Raw genomic sequence first — 26,204 nt, 5'->3', positions numbered from 1 at the left:
CCTAAGCCCCATCACCAATAGCTGAGTCTGGTGGAGTCCCTGGTCTATGCACTGGGCCATCACAAGCTTCACAGTCCCCCAAGGGCAAAGCAATAAATGTTTCCCTTTCTACTGAGGGAAAAACTTAAATGAGCAGTAGATATCACAGAAACAGAAATAAGATGTAAATGGGAACTATTCATTGATAAAAGCTAATATACACTGGAAAGTGTGGCTGAAGCATGCAAGTTCTCCTCCTGTTCCCCTCCACCTCCAAAAAATACTGTAAGCCTCCCCCTCCTTGAGGCCAGCAGCTGCTCTGTTTAGTCTACCCAATATATGAGAGGACAACAGAAAAACATCACCCTCTCTGCAAGTAAGCAGGTCTCAAAGAGCAGAACCAGAAGAGGCTGAGTCACATAGAGCCAGGTGTTCCTCTAACACGTTAACAGAAGTTCTTCCACAGGGAAACAAAGTATAGGAAAGGAGATGATCGTGCAAAATAGACCCCTCCTATAACTTCAGCTGTTTGTTATACATTCCGCACCTAATTAGAGTTTGAATTTAGTATGAGTTCAATCAACTCAAAGAATGAACTCTGCTTCTGAATGAACAAAATATGGCTTTACACTTGCGGAAGTTAATAGCATCATATTAAATAGCTTGCACTCCTAAGAGATACAAGCCAAAACGGTAGGAGGTCTCAATTGCAAGGAAACAGACCGAATATAATCCAATCTCTTAGGAATGTTCATCTTCGGCATCAAGTCCTTCTGCTGTTTGGCTCAAGATGGTTCTGTGCCAAGCCTCCCAGATGGCTCAGGTAATGCTATTACAGGTCTTGGATGAAGATGTTGGCAAAGATGAAAGATTGCCAGATATTAAACTAAGTTTGACACAAGAATGTGCCCTCTTCTCTTCGGACTTGCCCTCACTGACATGAAAGATTATATAAGAAAAAAAGCAGGCAAGATCTTAATTACAAGATACATGCGAGTTTTATAAAGGCCCTTGGAAAACCCCTAGACATTTAATTTCATAGAGCAATTTGAAATCACAAATGCTTTTAACAAATTAGACCTAAGATTCTTCTCTGTTGTGATCATTGCTAATAATAAGTTACTATTATACATTCCTAAAGATTTACTGAGTGCTCCATGCTGGGCTCTGTGCTGGTCCCCAGGAATTTAGCAGTGAATAAAATCTCATTGGGCCCTGCCATCACAAGGCTTAGGTCTACTGGGGAAAAAAAAAATCAGTCTTTAAGCAAATATCTCTACCAATGATGAGCTGCACAACAGGAAAACTTAAAAACCAAGAAACAAGACAAATGGCAAGTTTCAAATCTAGAAGAAAAAGAAGTGGTGACAAATTCTGGTAGTGGAAAAATATTTACCAATATGGCTATAATAGAATGAGCAAGAAAGAGGGAGACTGAGGATGGAAGGGAAGATCACAGGGGACCCTATTCAGGGTTCTGGACTTCACCCTCAGAGCATGGGAAGCTTTCTAAGAGTAATGAAAGGGTTCATGTGATCAGATTTAAGGATCCTTTTTTCAAGGTTGAAGACAGTAGGAGAATGCACTGGCATAGACAGACCATCAGAGTATACGCCAAGTTGGAGGAGGCAGAGGGCCAAGTGAGAGCGGACGGGATTTGGGGAGGAACACAAATGGACTCAAGACAGATGGTGAAGGGTGAGCACTCAACACCTTCCACAGACAAATACTTGACAGTTACCATGAGGCAGCTACTTATAGCGATGAAGAACCCACCTGCCAATGCAAGAGACACAAGAGACGTGAGTTTGATCCCAAGGTCAGGAAGATCCCCTGGAGGACAGCATGGCAAGCCACTCCAGTATTCTTGCCTGGAGGATCTCATGGACAGAGGGTCCTGGCAGCTACAGTCCATGGGATCGCAAAGAGTTGGACATAACAACTTAACACAGCTCACAGCACAGCTACTTATCACCCATTTTACAGGTGAAAAAACAGACTTAGTCAGGTCAAGTAATTTGCTCATTTAGCAATAAGCAGCTGATATATGAATCAAATCTAAATGACACCAAAGTCCTTGTTTTCAACGAAGACTTTGAAGTCTTGCCCTTTCTTTGTCCATTAGAAATATTTCTCTACAAACCATCTGACAGTATGTTAATAAGAACTGCAAGAATGTTTTATATCCTTTGACCTGAAAACTTCATTTTGGAAAATAAAGCTGAAGGAAATAATCCAAGCAGGGAAAGAGGAATAATCTGTACAAGGGCATTTATAATCATACCATTTATAAAAGAAAAGAACTGGAATTATAGCCAAGCTCCCGGGATGTACCATAATGGAAAAGAATATTTTAAAAAGAATGCTTATGTATAAAACTAAGTCACTTTGTTACATAGCATATTAGCACAACACTGGCAAATCAACTGTACTTCAATAAAACATAAATTTAAAAACATAGATGAAACTAAGAGAGAGAGAGAGATCTGTAAGTAACCCAAGTGACAATTATGTAAACAGGAGAGGACTCATCATCATGTTCACAGCTACATACTACTCCAGTATTACTTTCTATATGATCCTGAAAAAGGATTCAGTCCTTGCTCAAGTTCTTCAGCTGTAATGATTAAGTTATCTTAATGAATTTCTCAAGCATCTAGGGAAACTGGCATTAATAATACCAACCATAACTGCATTTAGTTGAAGAACTGTTATTACCTCTCTCTAATGTGCATATTGAAATGCAGAGACATTACTTTGCCAACAAAGGTCCGTCTAGTCAAGGCTATGGTTTTTCCTGTGATCGTGTATGGATGTGAGAGTTGGACTGTGAAGAAAGCTGAGCGCCAAAGAATTGATGCTTTTGAACTGTGGTGTTGGAGAAGACTCTTGAGAGTCCCCTGGTCTGCAAGGAGATCCAACCAGTCCATTCTGAAGGAGATCAGCCCTGGGATTTCTTTGGAAGGAATTATGCTAAAGCTGAAACTCCAGTACTTTGGCCACCTCATGTGAAGAGTTGACTCATTGGAAAAGACTCTGATGCTGGGAGGGATTGGGGGCAGGAGAAGGGGATGACAGAGGATGAGATGGCTGGATGGCATCACTGACTCGATGGACATGAGTTTGAGTGAACTCCGGGAGTAGGTGATGGACAGGGAGGCCTGGCGTGCTGCGATTCATGGGGTCACAAAGAGTCCGACACAACTGAGCAACTGAACTGAACTGAATGTGCAAAGCTCTGAGGAAGGAACCTGTCATATATCATCTCACCTAACAAATACCCTAACAACATACAGAGTAGAGGGTGCTGTTCTCTACAGGCAGCTGAGAGAATAGAGAGGCCAAAGAGCTGCCCTAGACCCTACAGCTAATCAGTACCACATCCAAAATCAGGACTCTAAAACCCATGTTCTCTTCACTATAAATGCCACTCCCTGATTATCAGAGGAAATGGAGGTTCAGAGAAACTGAACAAACTAAGACTCAGAGATCAGAAAGCTGGTTACTGACAGCACGAGAATTTCAATGAAGGCCTCCCAATTTCAATATAGACCTCTTGTTATATCACAGTTGTCATATGAGAAATCACCGATAGATAGATAAAACTATACATATTAAATCACGTTTAAGCCACAATATTCTAAAGCTTGGATTCAACTGACCTAAAGAAAACATCTGCAGAAAGACAGAATACAACAGAAAATAAAAATTTGCAAAGGCTAACAAAAGGTTATCCATTCAAAAAGCTGTAGGAAAAGCCCTGTATCAAGAAAAGATTACATGGGGTGGGAGACAGAGGACCTCCCATTATTACTAAGTGCCTACTATGTCCTAGTACTGTGCTGGCTGTTTTGCCCAACAGAATTTACTTGCTCTTTGCACCACTCTGCAGGAAGAATCTTATTTCACAAGAAAGACAACTAAGATGGTGAGAGATTACGGGATTTGCCTATAGCCACAGCCCAGGTGGTATGGTGTGAACCCAGGCCAATCTGATACTAAAGTTCATATTTTTTCAATAAACCACACTGCCTCCCACTGCAACACAATTGGTAGAATTATATTTTTTTGCATTCTGTGATTAAAATGAAGGACAGAATAATATCTGGCATTCTTGTCCAAGCAACATTAAGGCTAATGTTATTAAATAGTCATGCAACAGCCATTCATACGAGCACTCACTCTGTACCATATATGACTTGGGAACATAAAGTTGAACAAATGGTCCCCAATCCCATGGAACTCAGAGTCTAGGAGAAATAATGCTTTTGTGCCACCATTAATGAATATCCATATTCTTGGCAATTTGGGACACATCTGTGATATCTCTTTTGAAATGGCAAAAGCTCAGCTCTCTTAGGAGCTGAGTAATTCTGGATGGCTAAATTTCTGGATAGAATTTGCTCTTTGAAGCATGAGATCTTTGACTTCACAACTTTTCTTATTTAATCATTTCTCAATGCTTTTGTCAATTCTTTCAGGACATTCTGAGTTCCAAAGCCTGAGATCTTGTGCTCCCCATTCTCACTGATTCCCCTTTACTATTCTGTCCAATGAATGGACTGATAGATGGATGGGAGTGAGTAAGATCTTCATAATAAGTACCTCACATAAGCAATTCTGAACTCAGTCACTTTCCAATCTTAGAGAGTTTTTCTGGTTTGTTTTTAAGGAATAATACAATTTAAACTTATCTTGAAGTTCTGGGTCATTATTAGCATTGTGATCTGAGAAAAAAAATAATATGCTATGATTCAGGAAACCAAGTAAACTTGGGAAAACTGATGCATATATTAGGGGTCTTAGACTGATCATTTTTAAAATGAAGGAGCTAAACTACAATTACCTCTGAGGCGTCTTCCAGCTCCACAACCGTATAACTCTTTGAAAAATAAAATCAGTTACTATAATGGTCGATTCACACAGAACCATCCTTCACCTGAGCCTTATGCAGTATGTGAATTAGTTTGGCTGCATTCTCCATAGTCCAAGATGCACGTGGTTTATGAGCTCCTGAGTCCATGATTTACAGTTTTGACTCCTGGCCTAACTTTCAGTTCTCTTTTCTCATTTTAACTTGCAACTTGTAATTTCCTTGAACTTGGAGGGGGGGAAAAAAAGGCTTAATGAAAGGAATGGAATCTACATTTATTGAGTATCTTCCAAGTGCCAAATAAAATATGCATGACTTTAATTAATTTAATCCTTACAACACTGCAAATAGGTATTATCTCTATTTAATAAATGTGGAAACCCAAGATCAGAGTTATTAAGTTGCCTAAGGTTGTAAGTAGCATAGCTAGGGTTCAAAGCCAGGCTGATGGCTCCAAGGCCCACGTGCTTTCTACTACACAATGCCACGTATTAGAATAGGGAGTAAATTAAAGGTCCTCAGCCTTGAAGTCAGAATCTAGGAACTCTTCCTAATGATTACATAAATTACATTTAGCTTATTGCAAGTACATGGAGTTTAAGAAATTCATTTTCCCTCTTCTTCTATAGAGAAGTAAGGGCTTTATTAGTATTATTTATTATTATTTTTAAGTGCACTTTTTTACTTAGCTTATTTTATATAAAACCCAGGAGGGCTTTAGGTAGTTATCAAATAAGCGAGGATACCAAAAAGCTTAGTGCTAGCTAGGTGAGAATTTATATATATCATTTAAACTGGTGAATCATTTACTAAACATTGAAGGGAAAAATTAAATCCTTTACCAAATTTTACTACTTTTCTCTTAACTAAGGTCATTAAATATAACCATATATTTTAAAAGATTAAGCTTTACTATCAGGGCTGCTGCATCAATATGCTCAAGAATCCAGCTTCATGTTCTAGAATTTATCAGGATGAAACAGATAAACAATAATTATATCACATTCTTTCCTTAAACACTGTCTCTGGAGGCACCAAAATCTTTCATGTAGGTGCTCATCCTGAGCTCCAGAAATCTCAGTACCTACTTCCTCTTCACTGCAGATGAATGACTTATATTCCACTGAATCTCCAAGTATAGTTTATGGGCAAATGCAAGGTTCTATTTTCAAGTACTCTGTCATTCAACTTCAAAAAGTTGAAGTCAAGCATTTCTTGTGTGGCTGACTACGAACTAAGCTAACAAACTTTAACTAGTCAACAAATGCTTTTTCATATGTGCAAGTCAAATGCCAGGGAATTTAATAATCATCTGCTAAATCTGCACTTTGGAGTATCAGTAAGTGATCAATAATTCTAGATCTACTTTCCTTTGTTAGGCACCACATATGTGATTAAGTGGAAGTTGCACTAATTGAAAGATAACATTACCATTAAAAAAAGGCTCACTAAAATAAGCAGACACTGTGAACTGTTTACAAGGGGGGACATGCAGCCTCAGTCCTGCTGGGAAATGACAAAAATGACTTGGGAGCTTCTGGTTTGTCGGTTGATGTTCACTCAAACACACCACTGGGTTCTGCAGACCACAAACCAAAAGAAGTACTGCTCATGCAGAGTGCTGAACTTCTCAGAATCAAAGTTTTCATAACACCTGGTTCCCTCGGGGATTTTCATTGATTAAATATTCCCTTCGAGACCCCAATTCCTCTCTTGGGAGTCAGAAGGCCAAAAACTGTACACACGTACTTGGAAAGTTCGCGACAATCACTCCCTCTCGTAACAGTGATAATGGTCACCATCACAGGGAGTGGATACGATGGACTGGGCCAAGGACGAGTTCAGGAGGGTTGGGTGGTCATGGTGAGAGCCAGGTGAACTTGCAGGGACTGGGGGAAAGTCGGGGACTCAGGGAGTCTGTCTTTAGCAGACTGGAGTCTGAAGTGGGAATGAGAGGAAGCCAGAACATGAGGTATTACAAAGCGGTGAGAAAAGAAGCATCAGGCTACAGTGAAGCTGGACAGTGAACGCAGGCTGCGGTGCTGACTTCAGCAGCTCTCTTCAGCTCACATGCGAGAACAGGAAAGCCTATGGAGCAGGGGGCTCCAGGAAAGCCCCTCTGAGGTCACAGAAGGTGAAGGAGTCTGGGTGAAAGCGGCTGGCTGCAGATCCAGACCGGACTGAGGAGTACACGGCCAGGGGCAAATGGACCAGGGAAGGAGGAGTGGTCAATCAACTAAAGAGCACAGGGAGGATGAAGAAGGGTTCAGACAGGTGTGAGGGCGGGAGAGGTGGCCAGCCAGGAGGTTAGAGGGAGAGCGAGCAGGCCTCCACATCCTCTGTCTCTCACACACACACCCCACCCAGTTTTCTTTCACAAACCTTCTTCCTCTCTAGTAACCACTCGCATCTGTCCTCTTCCTGGTCTCGTCTCGTCTCGTCTCACCCAGTTGCGTGCACTTTTGCACTGACCTTGTGGCATCCAGTGACTTACCTTCTGTCTGCATTTTTGCAAAGGCCTCCCTCCAAGATCAAACCTGCTTTCTCCCAGCCCCTCAAAAGCAGAAACTCCCTATAATTTACCTGTATGCCTTCAGTGCCCTGCACACAGGGGGAGGCACTAGATAAATGTCTATGAAAAGAAATACCATGAGCCAGGCACACACGCAATCCACTTTGTGCCATTTATGTCATGCCCTGCACATCAGCAAATTAACAGTGCATCCAAAAGAGCATCACTCACCTACCAGATATTTGCCATGTCCATCATTCTAACTCACGAATCCCTTCCCATCCCCCTGTCTTATAAGGGCACGTCCGAGGTAAAATCCATGCTCTAGACTGAAAGCAACACAGGGTCAGGGACTGACTTTTATTCACCTTCGAATCCTAAGCATCTACTACAAAGCCCACTATTTAGCAGACAAAGGGATAATTTGATTCATCAATCAGTCATATGTACAAATTCCCATGAAAACAGAACCAAACAGAAAGCAGAAGAGCTCTGAAATTACCAAAAAGCAAATAATCCACAAACTAGATAATCAGACTCTAAAATGACTGAAAACTGCTTTTACTATGTTAAATGCTTCTATTTTAAACACAGAAAACTTCAGTACCAACATAATAATGTCACTTTACGTTTTCAGAGTAGGCCTTGCTTTCTCCGAGCTCCTGCAATTCACCATCCATCAGCTAAGCTAAGCACCAGGAATAGGAAACTTCACTGAATTTGGAATTAGGACAGCTGGACTCAAGTCCTGTCTTTACCACTTCCTGTCTGTGACCTTGAGAAAAGTCCTTCAGCCACTGCACATCTCAATTTCCTTCTCTGCAAAGCAGAGATAAGATCTTGTTCTTCCTGCCTCTTAGACCTAAGAGGATCAAGGAGGTAAGGGGAGGAGGAAGGAAATAAAATCTTGCTGAATACTTACTATACCCAGACATTTTACATATATTACTGAATTCTCACCACAATCCTGCAAAGTAGATTTTTACTATTTCTAGCCTATTATAGGAGGAAATTGAGACTCAGCAAGGAAACTAACAATTTTATGAACTTGGGAAAAGTTAAGTGCCAGAGGTAGGATTCAAATATTTCTGGCTGGTCCCAAAGCTCTCCTTGTGAAAGATTAAATGAAATCTAAGTATGTGTAAAAAAATTTAGCTGCTTTTTACCAATTACCATATATGTAAGTATTTTCTATCATTGCTTTAAGTATGGAAGGTGGAGACAAAGAGAAGCAGCTATTTGCTAAGGCCACATGTCAGAGACAGAGATGGGGCCAGAACCTGGGTCTCCTGACTTGTGGCCTGAAGTCTTTTCATTAAACCACCCCACCCCACACCCCCAGGAAAAGGCTCCTGACATTACTGGGCACAGAGGCATGATGCTTGTTTTTTCAGACCAGCTGTTACAGATCTATTTTAGGACAAGCACTTTGAAAATCATGGAAGGTGAGTATCAAGTGTTTCATTAAATATTCCATATTAATTGACCCTTTAGAGAACTCCCATGTGAGCAGCATATGCTGCCGGCTTCCTGTTAAGCAAGCCACTGAGAAGCTGACTACACTTCTTGCAACACATATTTTGAAAGCACATTCAGACAGCAGCACAAAGTACAATTTGAAAATAGTTTTCCATGAAAATCAGAAGTAGCTACTACTTCTCTGGCCATGCTTCTGTCCATTAAATGCTCATGACTGGGGAAAGGCAGAACGTAAATTTGTGACTGTCCTTAATTCCAAGCAGGGTCTGTGTTAACAGGGGGAAAAGAAACAAGAGTGGGATATAATATTCCAAATAACAGCTAACAATAGATGTCTGTGAATTTATAAGAAGAATGGTTATAATATGGAGGGTGGGGGAAGGGGGGAGGAATAATCATGTGAAAACATGCCATGTAAACAATGGTATTCTGCCCAGGGAAATGTGAGCAGTCCTGACCCCACTCAAGAGCAGGGCATTAAACTACATCCTGAGAACCAGCTGTCACAAGGCACGGTGTTAAAAGGCCAGAAAGGACCTGCTATACACTCATTGTCTCCTTTCCTCTTGTTACCTTTCCTCAGCTTTTCTGCCTTTGTTTCCTTTCCCCATCAAACACCTGTCAAAAGCCTCTCTCCCATTTTACACTGATACATGTGAAAAATATGGATAAAACCATCCAGTTGATACATTCAATTGTTGTTTAGTCACTAAGTCCTGTCTGATTCTCTTGCAACTCCATGGACTATAGACTGCCAGGCTCCTCTGTCCACGGGATTTCCCAAGCAAGAATACTACAGCTGGTTACCATTTCCTTCTCCTGGGGACCTTCTGGACCCAGGGATCAAACTTGCATCTCCCACATTGGCAGCCGGATTCTTTACCTTTGAGCCACCAGGGAACCCCGATTCAATACCCTAAACCAAAGTTGCTACTCACCATGCAAATTCATATGGCGGTGCTATGTTCAAGAGCCACAGAATCAATCAGAACATTCTTCCGCAGGAATGCCACAAGAGCAAAAGACAGAGGAAAAAAAGAAAAATTCCTCATAGCTCACTTTCAAATTTGCCAATAGCCTTGCAATTGGGATCGCAGTTCACTTTAAATGTTTTCATTCTAATCTTGCCTCTATCATGAACTACTTGTTAGGACAAGTTACTAACTCTTCTTAGCCTTGAAGAGTATCACGAGGATGAACAGCAGTGTCCCTCTCCTGGTACTGTGATGACTGGCTGAGATAATGTGAGCAGTGTTAATACATTGCCTGGCATGTTTCTGCAAAAGCAGTAGTAATAATCATCGTAAACGTAGTTAACATTTATTGAGCATTTGTTATGTGCCAAACACAGGGATAATTAGTTCATTTGGTCCTTTCAACCACTCTAGTTCAAAAGAACTCTAGGTAGGGTCTTTTATTAAGTCTGTTTTGGAGATGAAGAAGTTGAAGGACAGACAGGTTCAGGCACTTTCTGGTAGTCACTCAGGGGGAAAGCAGCAGTATGTAGCAGAGTAATGTTATCTGCTACTGTTAGTAATGCTGCTTAAGGAACAGATGTTTCTGGCTTGTAATGACATAGTGCTCAGCACATAGTATTACATTTTATACAGGTGTGTTTGACAAGGTAGTAAAGAGTGAGTTTCATAAATACATCAATAAGTTTCACTAATGCCTACTTATGTATGCAAGAAACGTATGAGTCCCTGGGTCAAATTCTAGAGATGTATATAAATGAAAAAGCCTATGATAGCCTCAAGCAGGCTCACAGCATGGAAGGGATAAAGATAAGAAAAAGCTTGCAAAACAGTGCCAGGAATGCTGCCCTCCACCCCTGTACACTGTACAGTGTGGCACAAAGCAGTAAGTAAGCCACACACGTGGGAGGGGTAGGGTGACCCTCACTGCAAAGTGCCCTTGAACCAAATCTTCACTCAGACTAATGAGAAAGGGCATTTCACATGGAGAAATGGGCAAACGCAAAGGCAGAGAGACATTTAACAGCACAGTTCATTTGAGAAGCCACAGAAAGGTCAGGAGCAGAGTTGAGAAAGCTTTCAGACATGAAGCAGTACAGCCCATGGGCCCCTAAGTGCTTACTGAGGAGCTTGGATTTTATCCCATGGTCCATAGGAAACCATTAAACAGTTATAAGGAGGTAGACGGCAGACCTGCCCTAGTTGTTCAGGTTAAGCTTTAGGAGTCCTTACTCACTCTCCATCACTCCCGACGGTCATGGGCAAGTCTTTGTGTCTCTATCTTGAAAACGCATCCTGTGCATGCCAACAGAAAGATCCAGGAGACAATAAAAGACATAGGAAAGCACACAGATAGGGTGAAGGAGGGCTGGCCTTTGCTAAGAGCACTGATAATTCATCCACAGAACACGAGAGAAAGCATCGTCTACGGGTTAGATGCAGGAAGGTGGGAGCCTGAAGAAACTCTCCTCTGACTGTGTCTGTTTTCTCAGAGGAGTAGGAAGCAAGATCACCAAGTTGAGAGGAAGAATGGATATGGAGGTTCAAGAAGAAAAGGTACCAAATAGGCATCTGGGAGAGTCAGAGACTGAATGGTCTAGGGAGGTTTTCCAATTGGTCTCAGTACCCCGTTATACTCCTAACAACATAATTATTGAGAATCCTCAGTAGCTTTTGTGTTTGGGAGTTTATCTATCAACACCTAACATATTGGAACTTTAAAACGGAGAAATCTTTAACATATACACAAACATACAACCACAGCAATGACAGCAGCATGTAGCTTGGGGAAAACTCCACTATACACCTGTGAGAAAATGAGAGTGAGAAAAGGCAAATAATGTCTTAATATTATTTTTAAAAGTTTGACCTTAGGGAAAAACTAAAAGCATTTGAGGGGCTATCAGAAGTCTCCCTCATAACTCAGTTGGTAAAGAACCCACCTGCAATTCAGGAGGCCCTGGTTTGATTCCTAGGTTGGGAAGATCCACTAGAGAAGGAATAGGCTACCCACTCCATTATTCTTGGGCTTCCCTTGTGACTCAGCTGGTAAAGAATCTGCCTGCAATGCAGGAGACCTGGGTTCAGTCCCTGGGTTGGGAAGATCCCCTGGAGAAGGGAAAGGCTACCCACTCCAGTATTCTGGCCTGGAGAATTCCATGGACTGTATAGTCCATGCAATCACAAAGAGTCGGACACGACTGAGTGACTTTAACTTTCACAGAAGTCTCCAGATCATACTTTGAGAATGTGTGGTCTAGAGAAATGTAATCAGGTGGCTGAGTCACCTACCTGAGGACAGGGATGTGGAATTTAAAGTTAGTGCACGTAGGAGGCATAGGTTTTCCTCCACTGGGTTCAGCAGCTGAGCTACAGGCAGAAAGTGGAGAGCTGGATTTAACCAGGGTTGTATTTTAAACAGATTGAATATCCCTACCCAAGAGAAGCTAAGGAAGTAGCTACAATGGCCATGGTATTTAAGATGAGCAGGAAGGAAATGAAGACATGAAGGCAGTGAAGAGGTGGTAGGACCAAGAGTTCAAAAGATTACTGAATTTTAGGTATTAGTAGAATAATCCAAAAAGGAAGGATTAGTAAGAGAGTAGGATGCTTGAAACAGAATATGGAAGGTAACTGGTAACAACTTCAAACTCAACATCCAAACTGTCTATATGCCCTTCTCTCTGAAATCTGCACCTCCTCTCTATTCCCCTAGTTACCCAAGCCTAAAACCTGAGGCTCATCCTGGATACTTTCCACTCTCACTGCATCTAAGTGGTCCCAAATCTGATCCATTACAACTCTTCATCATCTCTCATCTTTCTTGCTCCTCCCTGTGCCTTCACTCCAGCCCCTTCTCATCCAGCGGCCTCATCTACGCTTGACTGAACTTCAGCAGGAGTTCTTCTCACACTCAGCTCCATCCTGCCCAATTCACCCTTCACTCTGCTGTGGAAGAACTTTCCATGGTGAACTCTGATCATGTGATCTTCATGCATCCATCTATTCATGAAGAAACTATAACCCCAGAGATGGGGACATAAAATAGGCAGATATAGGCTATCATCATGAACACCAGGTCCATCAGAGTATGAAAAGGAGGTAATAACACAGTGTCATGAAATAATACAGAGGATACACACAAAAAAAAGGCAACAAAATAGAAAACTCAAAAATTCTCAAGGTGTTTAGAGAGAAGCCAGTGAAAAAAGTTAAGAAAGAACATAAAAAATACAAAAGAACCAGAAGAGTGTAGTGTAGTGAGAATTAGAATTTCAGGACAGAAGGAAAGTTAATAACACAAATTGCCACTGCAGGTTTAAGGGAAAAAAAAAAAAGAGTATGTTGTATTTGAAACTTAGGATCCTATTAGCGGTGATCTATACTGGATCAACCCTATTTGCATTACAAATATGATATAATTTTCTCCATCTTAGGAAAAAAAAAAAAAAGGCACTGTGTCATTTTCTTCACCCTGACAGACACAGGATTGTACCTTACCAGTAAAGCTTTGGCACGCCAATCCTTTATCCCAGGCTCTGGTTCCTAGAGAGCCCAGGTTGAGCCATCAAGTATGCAGACAGACAAAGTGCTTAAGATGCCTGAGCTACTTCACATGAAAAGATCTTGATTGGTGTCAAATTTAAAATTATGCTGGCCAAAAGAATAAGCCAACAAATGGCAAAGAGGTTACTGACTCCTGAGAAGAAAGACTAAATAATGACATTATTCTGAACTGACTGGCTAAAAATGTACCGGCACACCACTCTTTTTGGACAAAGATAGCCCTTTTTTCCCCCTCAACCATATAACCCAGTAGTCTTCACACAGCAGTAACCTGGCCATAGGGATGCAGACTTGCATTTGGAAAGCACATCTTAATATAATTATGGTTTTCAAACAATGTACAGTTATGTATAGCAGAAATAAACTTCTCTTTAAGCAGTAACAGCCATAAAAACCCAACTGTGTAGGTGAAAAAGACAATCATTGTAATATCAGTTGTAAATAAACTAAATACTAATTGAAAAAAAAAAAAAAAAAACCCAACTGTGTGTTAGGAGCTTTGAAGGAAATCCTGGGGACAAAAGTGAATTCTTTAAGAAACGCTACATTACCAATGCTTAGTACTCGGTGAAAAATATTATGTTGGGGAAAAAAACATGGACATCAATGACTGAATTGAAATGATATTCAGCAGAGTAGCCATCAGAATGAAAAGTTTTAGGAACACATTAAATATATTTCATATGTGTATGTGTTAGTCGCTTAGTCATTTCTGACTCTTTGCGATCCCAAGGACTGTAGCCCACCAGGCTCCTCTGTCCAAGTCTCCAGGCAAGAATACTGGAGTGGGCTGCCATTCCCTTCTCCAGGGAACCTTCCCAACCCAGGGATCGAATCAGGTCTCCCACACAACGGGCAAATTTGTTACAATCTGAGCCACCGTGGTGTAACGGCAACCCACTCCAGTTTTCTTACCTGGAAAATTCCATGGACAGAGTAGCCTGGTAGGCCACAGTCCATGGGGCCACAAAAAGTCAGACATGACTGAGCAACTAACACTTTCTGGTTACATATATTTCACTTATTTTTTTTTTATATACATACACATCTTTTCCACACATACACATATATACAACTGTGCCATATGATAAAATTTGTCTAAATCTAAAAGAGCTCTTGTAATTGGTATTACATAAAAATTCTATATGATAAGAAAATAACCCTTTTGATCTCTTTTCCCCTAGTAGCCACTATCCCATTTATCTGCTCTCTCTACAGCAAAATTACCCCCAAGCACATGACTATCCTTGTGGTCTAGATCCCCTATTTGTCCTTCTTCTCCAGGGGAGTGTTTGCCCATCACACCCCAAATCTGTTTCTACCAAGGTCACTCAAGTATTTCATATTGCTTAATAGTCCATCTTCAATCCTGTTTTCACTTGAACAACATTTACGTATCTAATCAGTCCTCCTAGAAGCACTTTATTCACCTGATTTGCTCAAACCACATTCTGCTGGCTTCCCCTCCTACCCTGTGGCCATTTTCTCTCAACTCCTCTACAGGGTCTCATCTCTCTACCCTTGACACATGGGCAAGCCCCAGGGCTCACACCTCTGACCTTTTCTTTGGACACTACTCCCTACGTGATACCATACACTGCCAGGATTTTAAATACCATCCATACTCTGATGACTCTTAACTTTATCTCTCCAACTTCTGAAGTTGCCTGCTCAGCATCTACATGCCTGATGGACATTTCAGACAGAACTAATTCCACATTATCCTCCCCCTCTCTCCACCTCCCATCTTCTCCACATCATCCTCCCCTTCTCTCCACCTCCCATCTTCTCCATCTCAGTCAATGAAGAACCCATCAGTTCAGTTCCCTAGGCCAGAAACCCTGGAGCCATTCTTGGCTCCTTTCATACCTGCCATCTGATGCTGTCAATAAGTCCTTGCCGGCTCTACCTCTAAAATATACCTAAGGCTGGATTCTTTCTCACCCTCTGCCCTGCTATCACTCTGGTCAAAGCCACCATCATCACTGCTGGAATGACTGCCCGAGCCTGACTCTTCCATCCTGGCTGCTCTGCCATCTACTTTCAACACGGCAGCCAGAATGACCCTACTGAAATTAAATCAAGCCATGTGATTCCTATTTTGCTCAGGGTGAAGTCTTAAGTCCTCCACAGCCCACAAGTGCTAAAAATCTAGTTGCCATCTTCTCTTTGACCTCATCCCTACCACTCCTTCCCATACTTACTCTCCTCTAGCCGTTGGCCTTCTGGACGTTCCTCCAGTTTACCTGCCATTTAAATACCCCTCACGACCTTAGCACGTGGGTGTTCCTTCTGCCAGGAACTTGCTTCTTCCAAACATCCACATTTCTGCCTTCTCGCACTCCCTTCAGGTCCTGCTCAGTTGTCAGATCCTCAAAGGAAGCCTTTCTTGACTACCTTCCATAAAATCAAATCACATTTCCCTCTAGACCCTTACCCAGGCTCACACCTCTTCAGAGCCCATCACATTATATAGCCGTTTATTTATTGTTCCTCACTAAAATATAAGTCCTTTTAGGGCAGGGATTCTATTAATAGAGTTTACTGGTCCAAGCCAGTACCTAAAACAGTGTCTGGCACATAGTAGGAACAAAGTATTTGTTGAAGGAACCCTTGAAAACTGAATAAGTCATTTTAAGAAAATTCAAAGTTTACCTATACTGTATACAGTGGTCAGTAAATTTATCAAATGTGTTATTACCATCCTAAGACAAAGCAAAATTACAAAATAATAAGACTAGAGAAACTGCCTGCAATGCAGGAGAACTAGGTTCAATTCCTGTGTTGGGATGATCCCCTGGAGAAGGAAATGGCAACCCACTCCAATATTCTAGCCTGAAGAATCCCATGGACAGAGGACCCTGATGGGCTATAGTCCATGTGGTCACAAAGAATCGGATACAACCGAGTGACTAACCCTAAGATTAAGATAATTTCACTGACATTACATCCGTGGTTGATTACAGGCATTTATGGAGACCTTCTTAACCACCAAAAGTGACATCAAGCCCAAAACCCAGGCTTCCATAAAGCACCTCCCCAGTACAAATAGCACAGGAAGGCTCTTCTCTTCCAGAATCATGTAGATCCTTGGTATCCTATCTGGAACACTGCTTTGGATGAAAAGTAAATCTGTCTAATATATACAGAGATCAGATTTCACAGATTGTGTGGATTTTCATGGATCATCTGGGTTTTATTTAACTTTTATTCTTTATAATAAAAGGAATATGTTATGTAACTGTGATTAATATTTAGCACTTTAATAAAATAAAATCTAAATCAGAGTTAAAAAAAAAACCCTATATTGAACTGAAGAATATTCTCCTCTTTCAATACAAGACCCCCAAAAGGCCGATGTCCATAGTCAAAAACAATTACTAAGAGAATCTAGATCCCATTTATAATTTTATTTTGGAGGACAGTTGATTAGGACTCCAAGATTCAGACCTAAAATTGTTTAATTATTTGAGGGTTATCATTTTTTAACACATATAAGGTAGAAGACTAAATAAGAAGAGTGGATGAAATCACATTCATTGGAGATAAACATTATTAAAAGAGGCTACTCATTTTAGCCTTTCTGAAATATTAAAAACAAGCAATAAACAAGATACTGATACACTAGAATTTCTAGTGTCAATATCTGTTCATAACAGTCTCAAATACCACAAAACTCTGAAGTGAGAGTCTCCAGTTATTTCCTGGCTTAGAAGATCAGGTGCTAAAAGAGTCTATTTCAAATTAATATCTTCAACAAAACTTAAGCCAGGTAGACAGAATGAGTCTTAGATATAGCAAAAGCCACAAGAACTAGTAATAGCAACTCTAAATTCAGAAGAGTAAGGTCTGCTGGGACATATGTCAGAGTTTCACTGAGTTATTAGATTATTCACTATAGTGTATGAATTGAGCTGACAGATTAGGAGCCTTATAACCAGAAGCAGATGGACCCTTCACCAAGAAAGACAGGAGTAGTTAGAGGCAGAAATGTCAGCCCAAAGGAACTTGTAGACCTTGCAATTGATAGAATTTTGAGTGTAACCTTTTACCCTTAATGTGACAATAGCAAAAAAAAAAAAAATGTTTTAAGTAATTTTGCTAAAAGTGAACACCTATTAAGTGCATAGTATCTGCCAGGCACAGAAGATGTATTAAGTATGTCAATGAATTATTTAATGAAAACACTACTAAGTCTCATTTAAAGATTTAAGGACAACTTACATAATACCTGTGCAGCACTCAGCTGTTCAGCAACCTTCTCTCTGCAATGTGGCCAAGAATCAGGAAGACAGCAGAAAGAGACATCACCGTATTCAGGTACTAGCCTTCCATGGTTCATTTTTGGAAGAAGTCCAGACTCACAGAAAATTGTTGTTTAGTCACTAAGTCATGTCCATAGAAAATTACTGCAGAGAATTTGGACCCAGGAAGCTCAGGGTTAAGAACCCCAAAGCACAACAGCCTAAGGAAGCTCATTCAACTGTTCAGCTCATTATAACATGGTGACTTATCTGATAGAATAGTGTAGTAATTCCTTTAGGGAAAGGATCCTGAAGTGTTCACTGTTGTATTCCCAGTAGGGAATAGAGTTCTTAGAGCAGTGTACGAGCCCAATTTTCATTAATGATGCTTATAATGACAATTCTTGGTCGTCAGAAATATTAAATTACATCTACTATATTCTACAAGGAGAACAAAGAGCAAAAACACATTTGAAAAATTTTTCATCCATTGTTAATATTGAAGTAAAGGTTAGAAAGTTGAAACAGAGAGAACATCAACTGTCAAAAACACTTGATTATTGAGAACCACTTAATGAACAACCCCCAAGGGTTCAGTTGCAGGATACATACCACACTACCTGCTGGTGGACCGAAACATCCTAAGGCCATAGGCCAGGTGGAAAATGGGGATCTTCAGACTGGATAATCAGTTGCAGCTCCCTTGAGAACTCTGTGCAAAGCAGCAACTTCCAGCTTAATGGAAGTCTGTTAAATCCTTGGACAGGATATTCCGAACTGTGACAACTCTTAAGGGGTTCATGGAGTTAGCCAACACCATCCCAGAATATGGGAAAGTATGAAATAAATTATCTCATTTCTAAAACCATATGGTTCTCACCACTTACAAGCCTGTTCTTTCTTGGGAACCACTAACCAGCAGGTTGAAGGTAGACAGGCAAGGTACGCAGAACTGGAGGTGCAGACGGGCCCTGATGAAACGCTGACATCCAGAAGAGAGGAATGTGCGTGCTCTAACTTTAAAAACATAATTATTACATTATATCGAGTCTGCATTATATAAAGTTCTGCTGTAAAAGGCACTGTTCTGGTTGCTAAGTAGCTGAGGCTCTGTATCATTCAGGATTAGTGCTGCTAAAGTGTATCATGTAGGGAACTGTTTCCTCTCCCGTTCAAGCTGAAAGTGTTTTTTTAAACTCTGAAAGTGGCTTTTTCTCTAAAATAGAAAATAGATGTACTGAGTTGTGTTTAACAGCTTTCTGCATAAAAACTTTCTGACAGGACCAAGAAACTACCATTCCACTGTGTAGCGACTTACAAGTTTAGGATGCACACAGCCTTCCAGAGTTGCTTTTTTTTTTTTTTTTTTTTTTAAGTCCTCAAAGAGGCACCTCCAGGAAGGGCTCCAGCCACCGAAGCCAAGAGTGCACCATACCACCTGAGCAAGCACTGAATGAAGGCAGGCGGAATCTGGAGCGAAACTTCTCGTTTCCTGCCGCTGTTGAGAGAGGCTGGACTGGCTCCTTCTCACATGGCTTAAGACGAGCTATAAACACAACCATGAAGCTTGCCAGCTGGCCCCAAGCTCAGGGGCTTTCAGGGTAGCCGCTACGTTGTGCTCCCTTTTCCGCCCTTTGGCCAGTGTCATTCCTGTACAGATAACGGTACCGGAACGCCCTCCACTTCCTAGAGTCCTCATTTATGTCATGCTTCCTCTTTCAAGAAAACATGGGGACGAAATGCAAGCAAAAGAACTAAAGGCACAATTACCCCCATCAGCTACTTCCATGCCTCCCCATCGTTATTAAAAAAGAGCTAGACCAAACTCTTCTTGTTGCGCCCAACACACACACACACCCATCCACCCACTCACCCCCAGTAGGTGAAGGGCACCTTAGGACAGCTTGTTCTTTCCCGCCTCACAGAAAGCCCTTAAGAAATCCTCATACCATCTTAGGACACAGGGCTCTGGCATTCAACTAAAGATCTAAACCATGTCAAGCCAAGGTACAAGAAGCCGAGGCGGACCACAAAGCAGAAGGCAGGGCAAACAGAGCGTACCTAGATGTTTGCATTTACACAAAGACATTAGCCGGCTGATTAATGGGAGATGCCGGCTGGAGGCGGAGGCGACCGCGCCGGCCTCGTTACCTGGGACATCTGCGGCCTCAGGTTGATCTCCTTCAGGTTGATGGAGTGCGCCCGGAGGTTGTTGAGCAGCTGGCAGAGCAGGACTCCATCGCGGAGGGTCTGGGCCAGGTCAAACACCTGCGCCGAGTCCCAGGTCACCCGGTGGTTGGCGGGCAGCACCTTGCAGTGGATGAGCCACTGGGCGCATTGCTTCCACGGCTCCATGCCCGACGGCGCCTGGACGCTGCCCGGCCGGGGCAGGCAACGGAGATGCAGCCGCCGCCGTTCCTCCGCTCCGCCGACGCCAGCCGCGGCCGGCCCCTTGCCTGCGACGGTGCGAAGGAGCAAGCGCCGCGGCGGGCGGATCCCGGGCCCCGCGCCGGGCTCGGCTCCGATCCCGGCCCGGGTCCGCCGCCTCCTGGCCGCCGCCGCCGCTAGTCCCGCGCGCTCTTCGTGCGCTCCCGCCGGCTCGGCGGCGGCAGTCGCACACAGGCTTCCGACTTGCGAGCCCGGCGCCGGGCGACTGAGCATGCCCAGCGCGCGGGCCGGTCTCGCTGCCGTCTGCGAGTCCCCAGAGGCGCGGGTGGGAGAGCGCGCGCCGCCCTGGCCCAGGGTCGACGGCCCGAGCTGGGAGGAGAAGGGAGGGGAGCGGGGCAGCGAAGGGGATCCCTCAAGGCGCCCCCGCCCACCACAAGCCCTCAGGTCGGTGGAGCTCGCACAGCCCCAGGCATCCGGAGATCTCCTGCATGGGGAGAGTGTGTCTAAACAGTGTAATTCGGTGGGGGCTTCTATTAGGACCTCCAAAACACAATTTTTAAGGGGTCCGAGAGGAGCGAAGGATTAATTGGGGCATCCGGACTCCCCAAAGAGATGAAAAGAAAAAATAAATAGGCGGCACAGGGCATCTTGAGAACGCAACACTGAAAGTTACCCCCTCACCCCTTCCACCTTCTAAATTCTCTTCCTACAGATAACTCATGTTCCTCAAAGTTAGTTGCTCGTGAGGATGTTTTGCCACAATAAAAGCTTGTATCTGGAGACGCCTGCCGAACCCACCCCCACCCCTCCCCGCAGCTTATTTCAACGCGATGTGTTTTTCACTTATAGATGGTTTCCCTTTCCCGTCTTGGGCTCGGAACTGTTTGGCGTCGCAGTCCGGGCCCTTTCACTAAAAGCACAAAACCTGCGGGAGAGAAATAGGCCTGTGAAACGCCCACCGAGCCACGGCGGCCGCACTACGCATGCGTCGGCGACGGGCCGGTTTTGAGCGCGTAGGGAACGCTAGTTCTCAGCGGCACGGGTTGGGATGAGTTTTGAAACCTTTCGTAAAAGGTGGAACGTGAACCCAGAACTCGAGAGCTGGCTGAGCAGTGCATTCGCATTTCTTAAATTCTGGGGGACTCTTAACTGCCCCCTTTTACTCCTATTGCCCCTCAAAATAAAAAATGGTGTTTAAATTATTTATCATAATTTATTACCACTTGAACTTTCGCACTTCTGCGTAAATGTGGTCCTGTATCTCTGTTTCGATATATATTCTTCACATTTTTTAAAATAAAATATGAAAACCGGTGGGATTTTAGATCATTTTTTATTTTACTATTATATTTCTGTAGCTCAGATGTTCTATTATGAACCAAATTAATTTTATAAGCAGGTCAAAATGTTATTCTTAAAAGTGTATCTGCTCTGTTAAGGACAAGCACTGCTTTTCCACTAGCCTGTGACAAGCACAGCACACTGTACACTGAGCGTTAAACAATAAATCGGCCTGAGGATTTCCTTTCCTCCCAAGCATCCTTTCCCAGCAACTTCCTCTTGTGTTCAAATCAGATTGCATCAACGGTACAGTGTTTCCTAACCTGTAATCTTGGCAAATAAATCATACAAAAGTTTATTGCTTCACACCTGAAACTAACACAGCATGGTAAGTCAATTATGCTAAACGTTAAAAAAACATTTTTTTATTAAACTTTATATATCATCTTTAGAAACACAATCCAGCACATCTGAATCATTATGTAACAAAAGGTCCGGCATAAGGAGAAATTTAAATTAGAAAGGAAGTTTCGTTAAAAAGGAAGAAATAACTAACAAAAATATAAATTTTGTTTCAGGTAGCATCAGATCAACTTTGGGTGTTTAGGACATTTTCAAAGCCCAAAGTATATGTATCAGAAAGGAGAACTGGGTTTAGAGTCTCAGCACTCCTAGGTTCTAGCAACATGCCCTTGGGAAAATGATTTAATTCCTCTACATCTGTAAAACGGGGAAAATAATATTCAGCTCACTGTCTGGTCATTCAGATCAAATGATACAATGCCTTGCTATTCAAGATGCAGTCTATGGAGTGACAGCATCACCCAGGAGCTTATTAGAAATGTAGACTCTTGGGCCCTACTCCTACACCGAATGAATCAAAGCTTACATTTTAAAAAGACCTCCAGGTGACATATATTTACATTAAAGTCTGAGAAGCACTGATACAATGCCTAAGACATGTGACGCCTAACAGTAAGAACTCAATAAGCATTAACTAATAGCTCTTAGGTCACAAAAAGGCAGCAATGACCTAATAAATTCTATTAAACTTTTTATAATCATATATATTAATATATAAACATATATTAATATACATATGTATATATTAAAAATATGACTTCGAAACATTCATTGTTGTTGTTCAGTTGCCAAGTCGTGTCCAGCTCTTTGCGACCCCGTGGACTGTAGCCCACCAGGCTCCTCTGTCCACGGGATTCTCCAGGAAAGAATACTGGAGTCAGTTGCCATGCCCCCCTCCAGGGGATCTTCCCACCCCAGGGATCAAACCCAGGTCTCTTAGTCTTCTGCATTGGCAGACGGGTTCTTTACCACTAGCACCACCTCGGAAGGCTGAAATATTAATAATACCTCTCAAATACAGTAAACCAGAGATTGGAGAGAAGAGCAAGAAGAAAATATACTGAAGGCCTAGAAAAGAAGGAGGCTAGTGGAAGTGCAAGGTCCTTCCAATAAACAAGGAGCTCAGTAGAAAAAGATGAGTCATGTGGGAGACATTAGTATCAGAAATTCAGATGAGAACAAAAATGGCAATGGGTTTTTTTGAGCTGTCAGTTTTGGTCCATGAGCTGAGTGATAGAAGACTAGAATCTGTCAGTGGCATCTCCCTGTCAGTTTGCTGCTGCTGCTAAGTCGCTTCAGTGGTGTCCGAATCTGTGTGACCCAATAGACAGCAGCCCACGAGGCTCCCCCATCCCTGGGATTCTCCAGGCAAGAACGCTGGAGTGGGTTGCCATTTCCTTCTCCAATGCATGAAAGTGAAAAGTGAAAGTGAAGTCGCTCAGTCGTGTCCGACTCCTAGCGACCCCATGGACTGCACCCTACCAGGCTTCTCCGTCCAGGGGTTTTCCAGGCAAGAGTACTGGAGTGGGGTGCCATTGCCTTCTCCGCTTGTCAGTTTAGGGCCCCAGTGTTCCAATGAAGGCCATTCTTGCACAGGTGAAATGAGACCCAGGACTCAGTGGTCCCATTGCCCTGCAGGCTACCTGAGTACCTGAAGCTTGTCCACACGCTACTGAATGCCAGGCCCTCTATTGGGCACTTTACATACATTATCTGCAAGTTAGAGGAAATCACCACCACCACCATCACTGATGAAGAACCAAGATCAAAGGCATTTATCACCTTGCTCCTGGTTACACATCTCAGAAAGAGCCTGAGTTTGGCCTCTACAACTATGCTATTTCTATTTGAAGCTATTCCCCACTGTAATATTAATAATTAGTGAATTTAATTATTGGTTTAAATGTCTTTCTCCCCGCTAGACTGAAACACCTTGAAGGCAGGAGTGATAACTTATCCCAGAATCAGCCTTTGTGCTTGGCACACCACAAGCCTCAGTAAATAATAGTTGAGTAAACAAATGAGCTATGTGGCACCTTTTTACTCCCTGGGCTCTCTCTTCGTGGTAGAGCAAAAAGATTAGGAAGTATTCCCCCTGATGTTAGTTTCACCAGATATCAGGGCCCCATAAAGGGAAGGTCCACTCCTTCTGATAGGGACAGACTAAAAGGATAAAGCAGGTGATTAAGTAGTTAATTCCACTAGGGGATTGTAAGTAAAAATATATGGGAGACCCCTGTAAATTAATGGTTACTCAAGAAAGCAAGTTTGCTTAGCAACATAACCACGTAGCAGAGGCAGAAGACATGCCCCCAAACAATAAAACAATGGTGGCATGAGACCCACATCCTGCCCAGGGAGCTCAGTAAGTTCATGGTCCCTAGAACACGCTCTCTGCACACATAAAAAACAATAATTTGTAGACCTAGCTTGACCATGTAGAGACAAGAAAATCCCCCTGCTCAACCTGAAAAGGGAACTGACGATGGAGGCAGGATGTCTGCCTAAGAAAGACAAAGTATCTCTCCCCCTCCCCACTTTTCCTTTGATTATTAAACTATAGCCCAGTAAGTTCTCGAGTGTAGCATTTCTTGCCCATCCACGTGTAAACCTCACAGGCATCCTATTCTAATAAATCACTTCTCAGCTATCACTTTGCCTCTTGCTGAATTCTTGTCTCTGTTGAGACATAAAGGACTATGGTGCGGGAGCTCTTTAGAGTCCCTAAAATGACACCAAATGGTTTCACTGCCTGTGGGTCTTGCCACCGTTTCTGGATCCTCCCGCAGAACAGACCTATTCTTCTCCTGCATGGCTCTGCGGTTTGGATCTTTGCCTCGGTGCTATACTTTATAAACAAGTGGGAAATGGGACAGGTGGCTTTTTGAGCTCTAGGAAAGGTAAGACAATAAATGATGGATACCACATTCTAGGTCTTGTCCCATGTTCAAAATTACACCATAATCAGAAAAGTAAGGATTAGAGAATTCACTGGTTTATGCCTCAACCCTCGTGTACCAAACCACTGAAGGAAAGCTGGTGAGAGCCACGTAAATCCACTGCTTGCTAGAATTGGTGCTATCACTCAATCTTTACCATTTTTTCTTCTTATTCTTTCAACCTGAGTTTAGAAAAGCACTAAGCTATCTACCACCAAGAAATTCAGAAACACAAATTTCTTATTTCTTATTTATTTCTTATTTTATGACGCAAAAGAAGTACGTCATTTTGAAGCTCTAGGAAAGAATTTTTTTAGGAAATAATTTAAAAAGCAAAAATGTAAGTATTGTATACTGCAAACTGAAATACAGCCTGTTAGGTTAACTTTCTTCAACTACAATCAAATGTTGATTGGTTTCACATAAACATTAGGGATGCAGGCTTTAAGTTTCTAGTAATTTGATACTGTTTTAAAAATAAGTACCAGAAAGTCATTGTGAAGATAGGATGGTGGTAGAGTGGGACTTCTATAACAATCACTTTTTAATAAATGTTCTCAAATCAGTGTGAATTTAAAGATTTTTAGGTACAACTGAGCAGGATCTTGTTAGGATCTCAGGATTTTTTCTCTTCTGACATGTTTAAGTCTTGATAATGATAACAACAACAATGACAATAATGGCCCTTTTTCAAAATGTCACTTAGCATCTAACAAAAGAAATTCACTAGAAATAATTTATGACACAAATAGGTTCCAAAGCAGCAGCTTAAAAAGGAGGGTAAGAACATGACTGTCATTGTGTTACAAGGGATGAGCTAATAGCTAACCAATGTGCAAATACATGAAATTTATTTCATTTGTAAAATTGTTCCCCCTTTCTCTGTAGGGAAAACACACACACACACACACATACACACACATGTTTAATTCACCACATTAATTGATCCTCAGCTGGATCTTCTCAGAATCTGGTTCACATTAAACATGCTGTACCCCTCAACCCCTGCTTAGACATTCGTCCATTGTCAGACAATAGCTGTGACTCGTGTATACATTGTGTTTTAAAAATGACTGAGAAGGGCAAACTTACAGGGAAAAGATAAATAGTTATGTATTCCTGTGAGCAACTATAGGCCTTAATCTAATTTGTGAAACACTCCCATTTTATTTGCATGTTGATATAAACAAATTGTGGAAGAAGGTGAATGTTAAAATCCATAAGGAAACTTTTGTGGGAAGTCCTTGCTGCTCCTGTTTCCACAGAATCCTATGCATATCTCAAACATTACACTAAGTTCCTTGTAGAAAAATCATCTCTTTGACACCAAAACCACCACCATCTTCCCTGGACCCCTACCCTTGTACCTTGCTGTGGGCTCCTTGGGAACAGAGATTGTAGCTAATTCATGTCACATCTCCAATGTCTAGCACCTAGTAGGAGATAGAGGGAGGGAGGGAGGGATAAATGAAATGAAGAAGATGCAAATCATGGGATGACAGTAATCCTGGGAGAGAAGAGGAGCAAGGCTTAAGTTCCCGTTACCATTTCCACATTTCACTGAAATTTATTCCTACCACCAACAGTGTCCTTAGGAAAATACAG

General features: G+C 42.2%; 1 protein-coding gene across 2 annotated transcripts in view; it reads right to left on the bottom strand.

The window, feature by feature from the left end:
• VAV3 (vav guanine nucleotide exchange factor 3) overlaps positions 1–20,461 on the bottom strand; it is a 433,329-nt gene extending 412,868 nt beyond the window's left edge. Inside the window, exon 1 of one of the 2 annotated variants that reach the window (XM_027536347.1) lies at positions 19,780–20,461. In XM_027536347.1, coding sequence (XP_027392148.1) covers positions 19,780–20,289 — 510 coding nt within the window. In that variant the 5' untranslated portion in view covers positions 20,290–20,461. The remainder of the gene's footprint in view (positions 1–19,779) is intronic. The other variant, XM_027536346.1, reaches the window with a different exon arrangement.
• Positions 20,462–26,204: the final 5,743 nt, after the last annotated feature.

The sequence above is a fragment of the Bos indicus x Bos taurus genome, chromosome 3, assembly GCF_003369695.1.
Source record: "Bos indicus x Bos taurus breed Angus x Brahman F1 hybrid chromosome 3, Bos_hybrid_MaternalHap_v2.0, whole genome shotgun sequence".
NCBI classification, from domain to species: domain Eukaryota; kingdom Metazoa; phylum Chordata; class Mammalia; order Artiodactyla; family Bovidae; genus Bos; species Bos indicus x Bos taurus.
The sequence above is the reverse complement of the archived record's forward strand: the minus strand, read 5'-3'. Positions and strand labels throughout refer to the sequence as shown.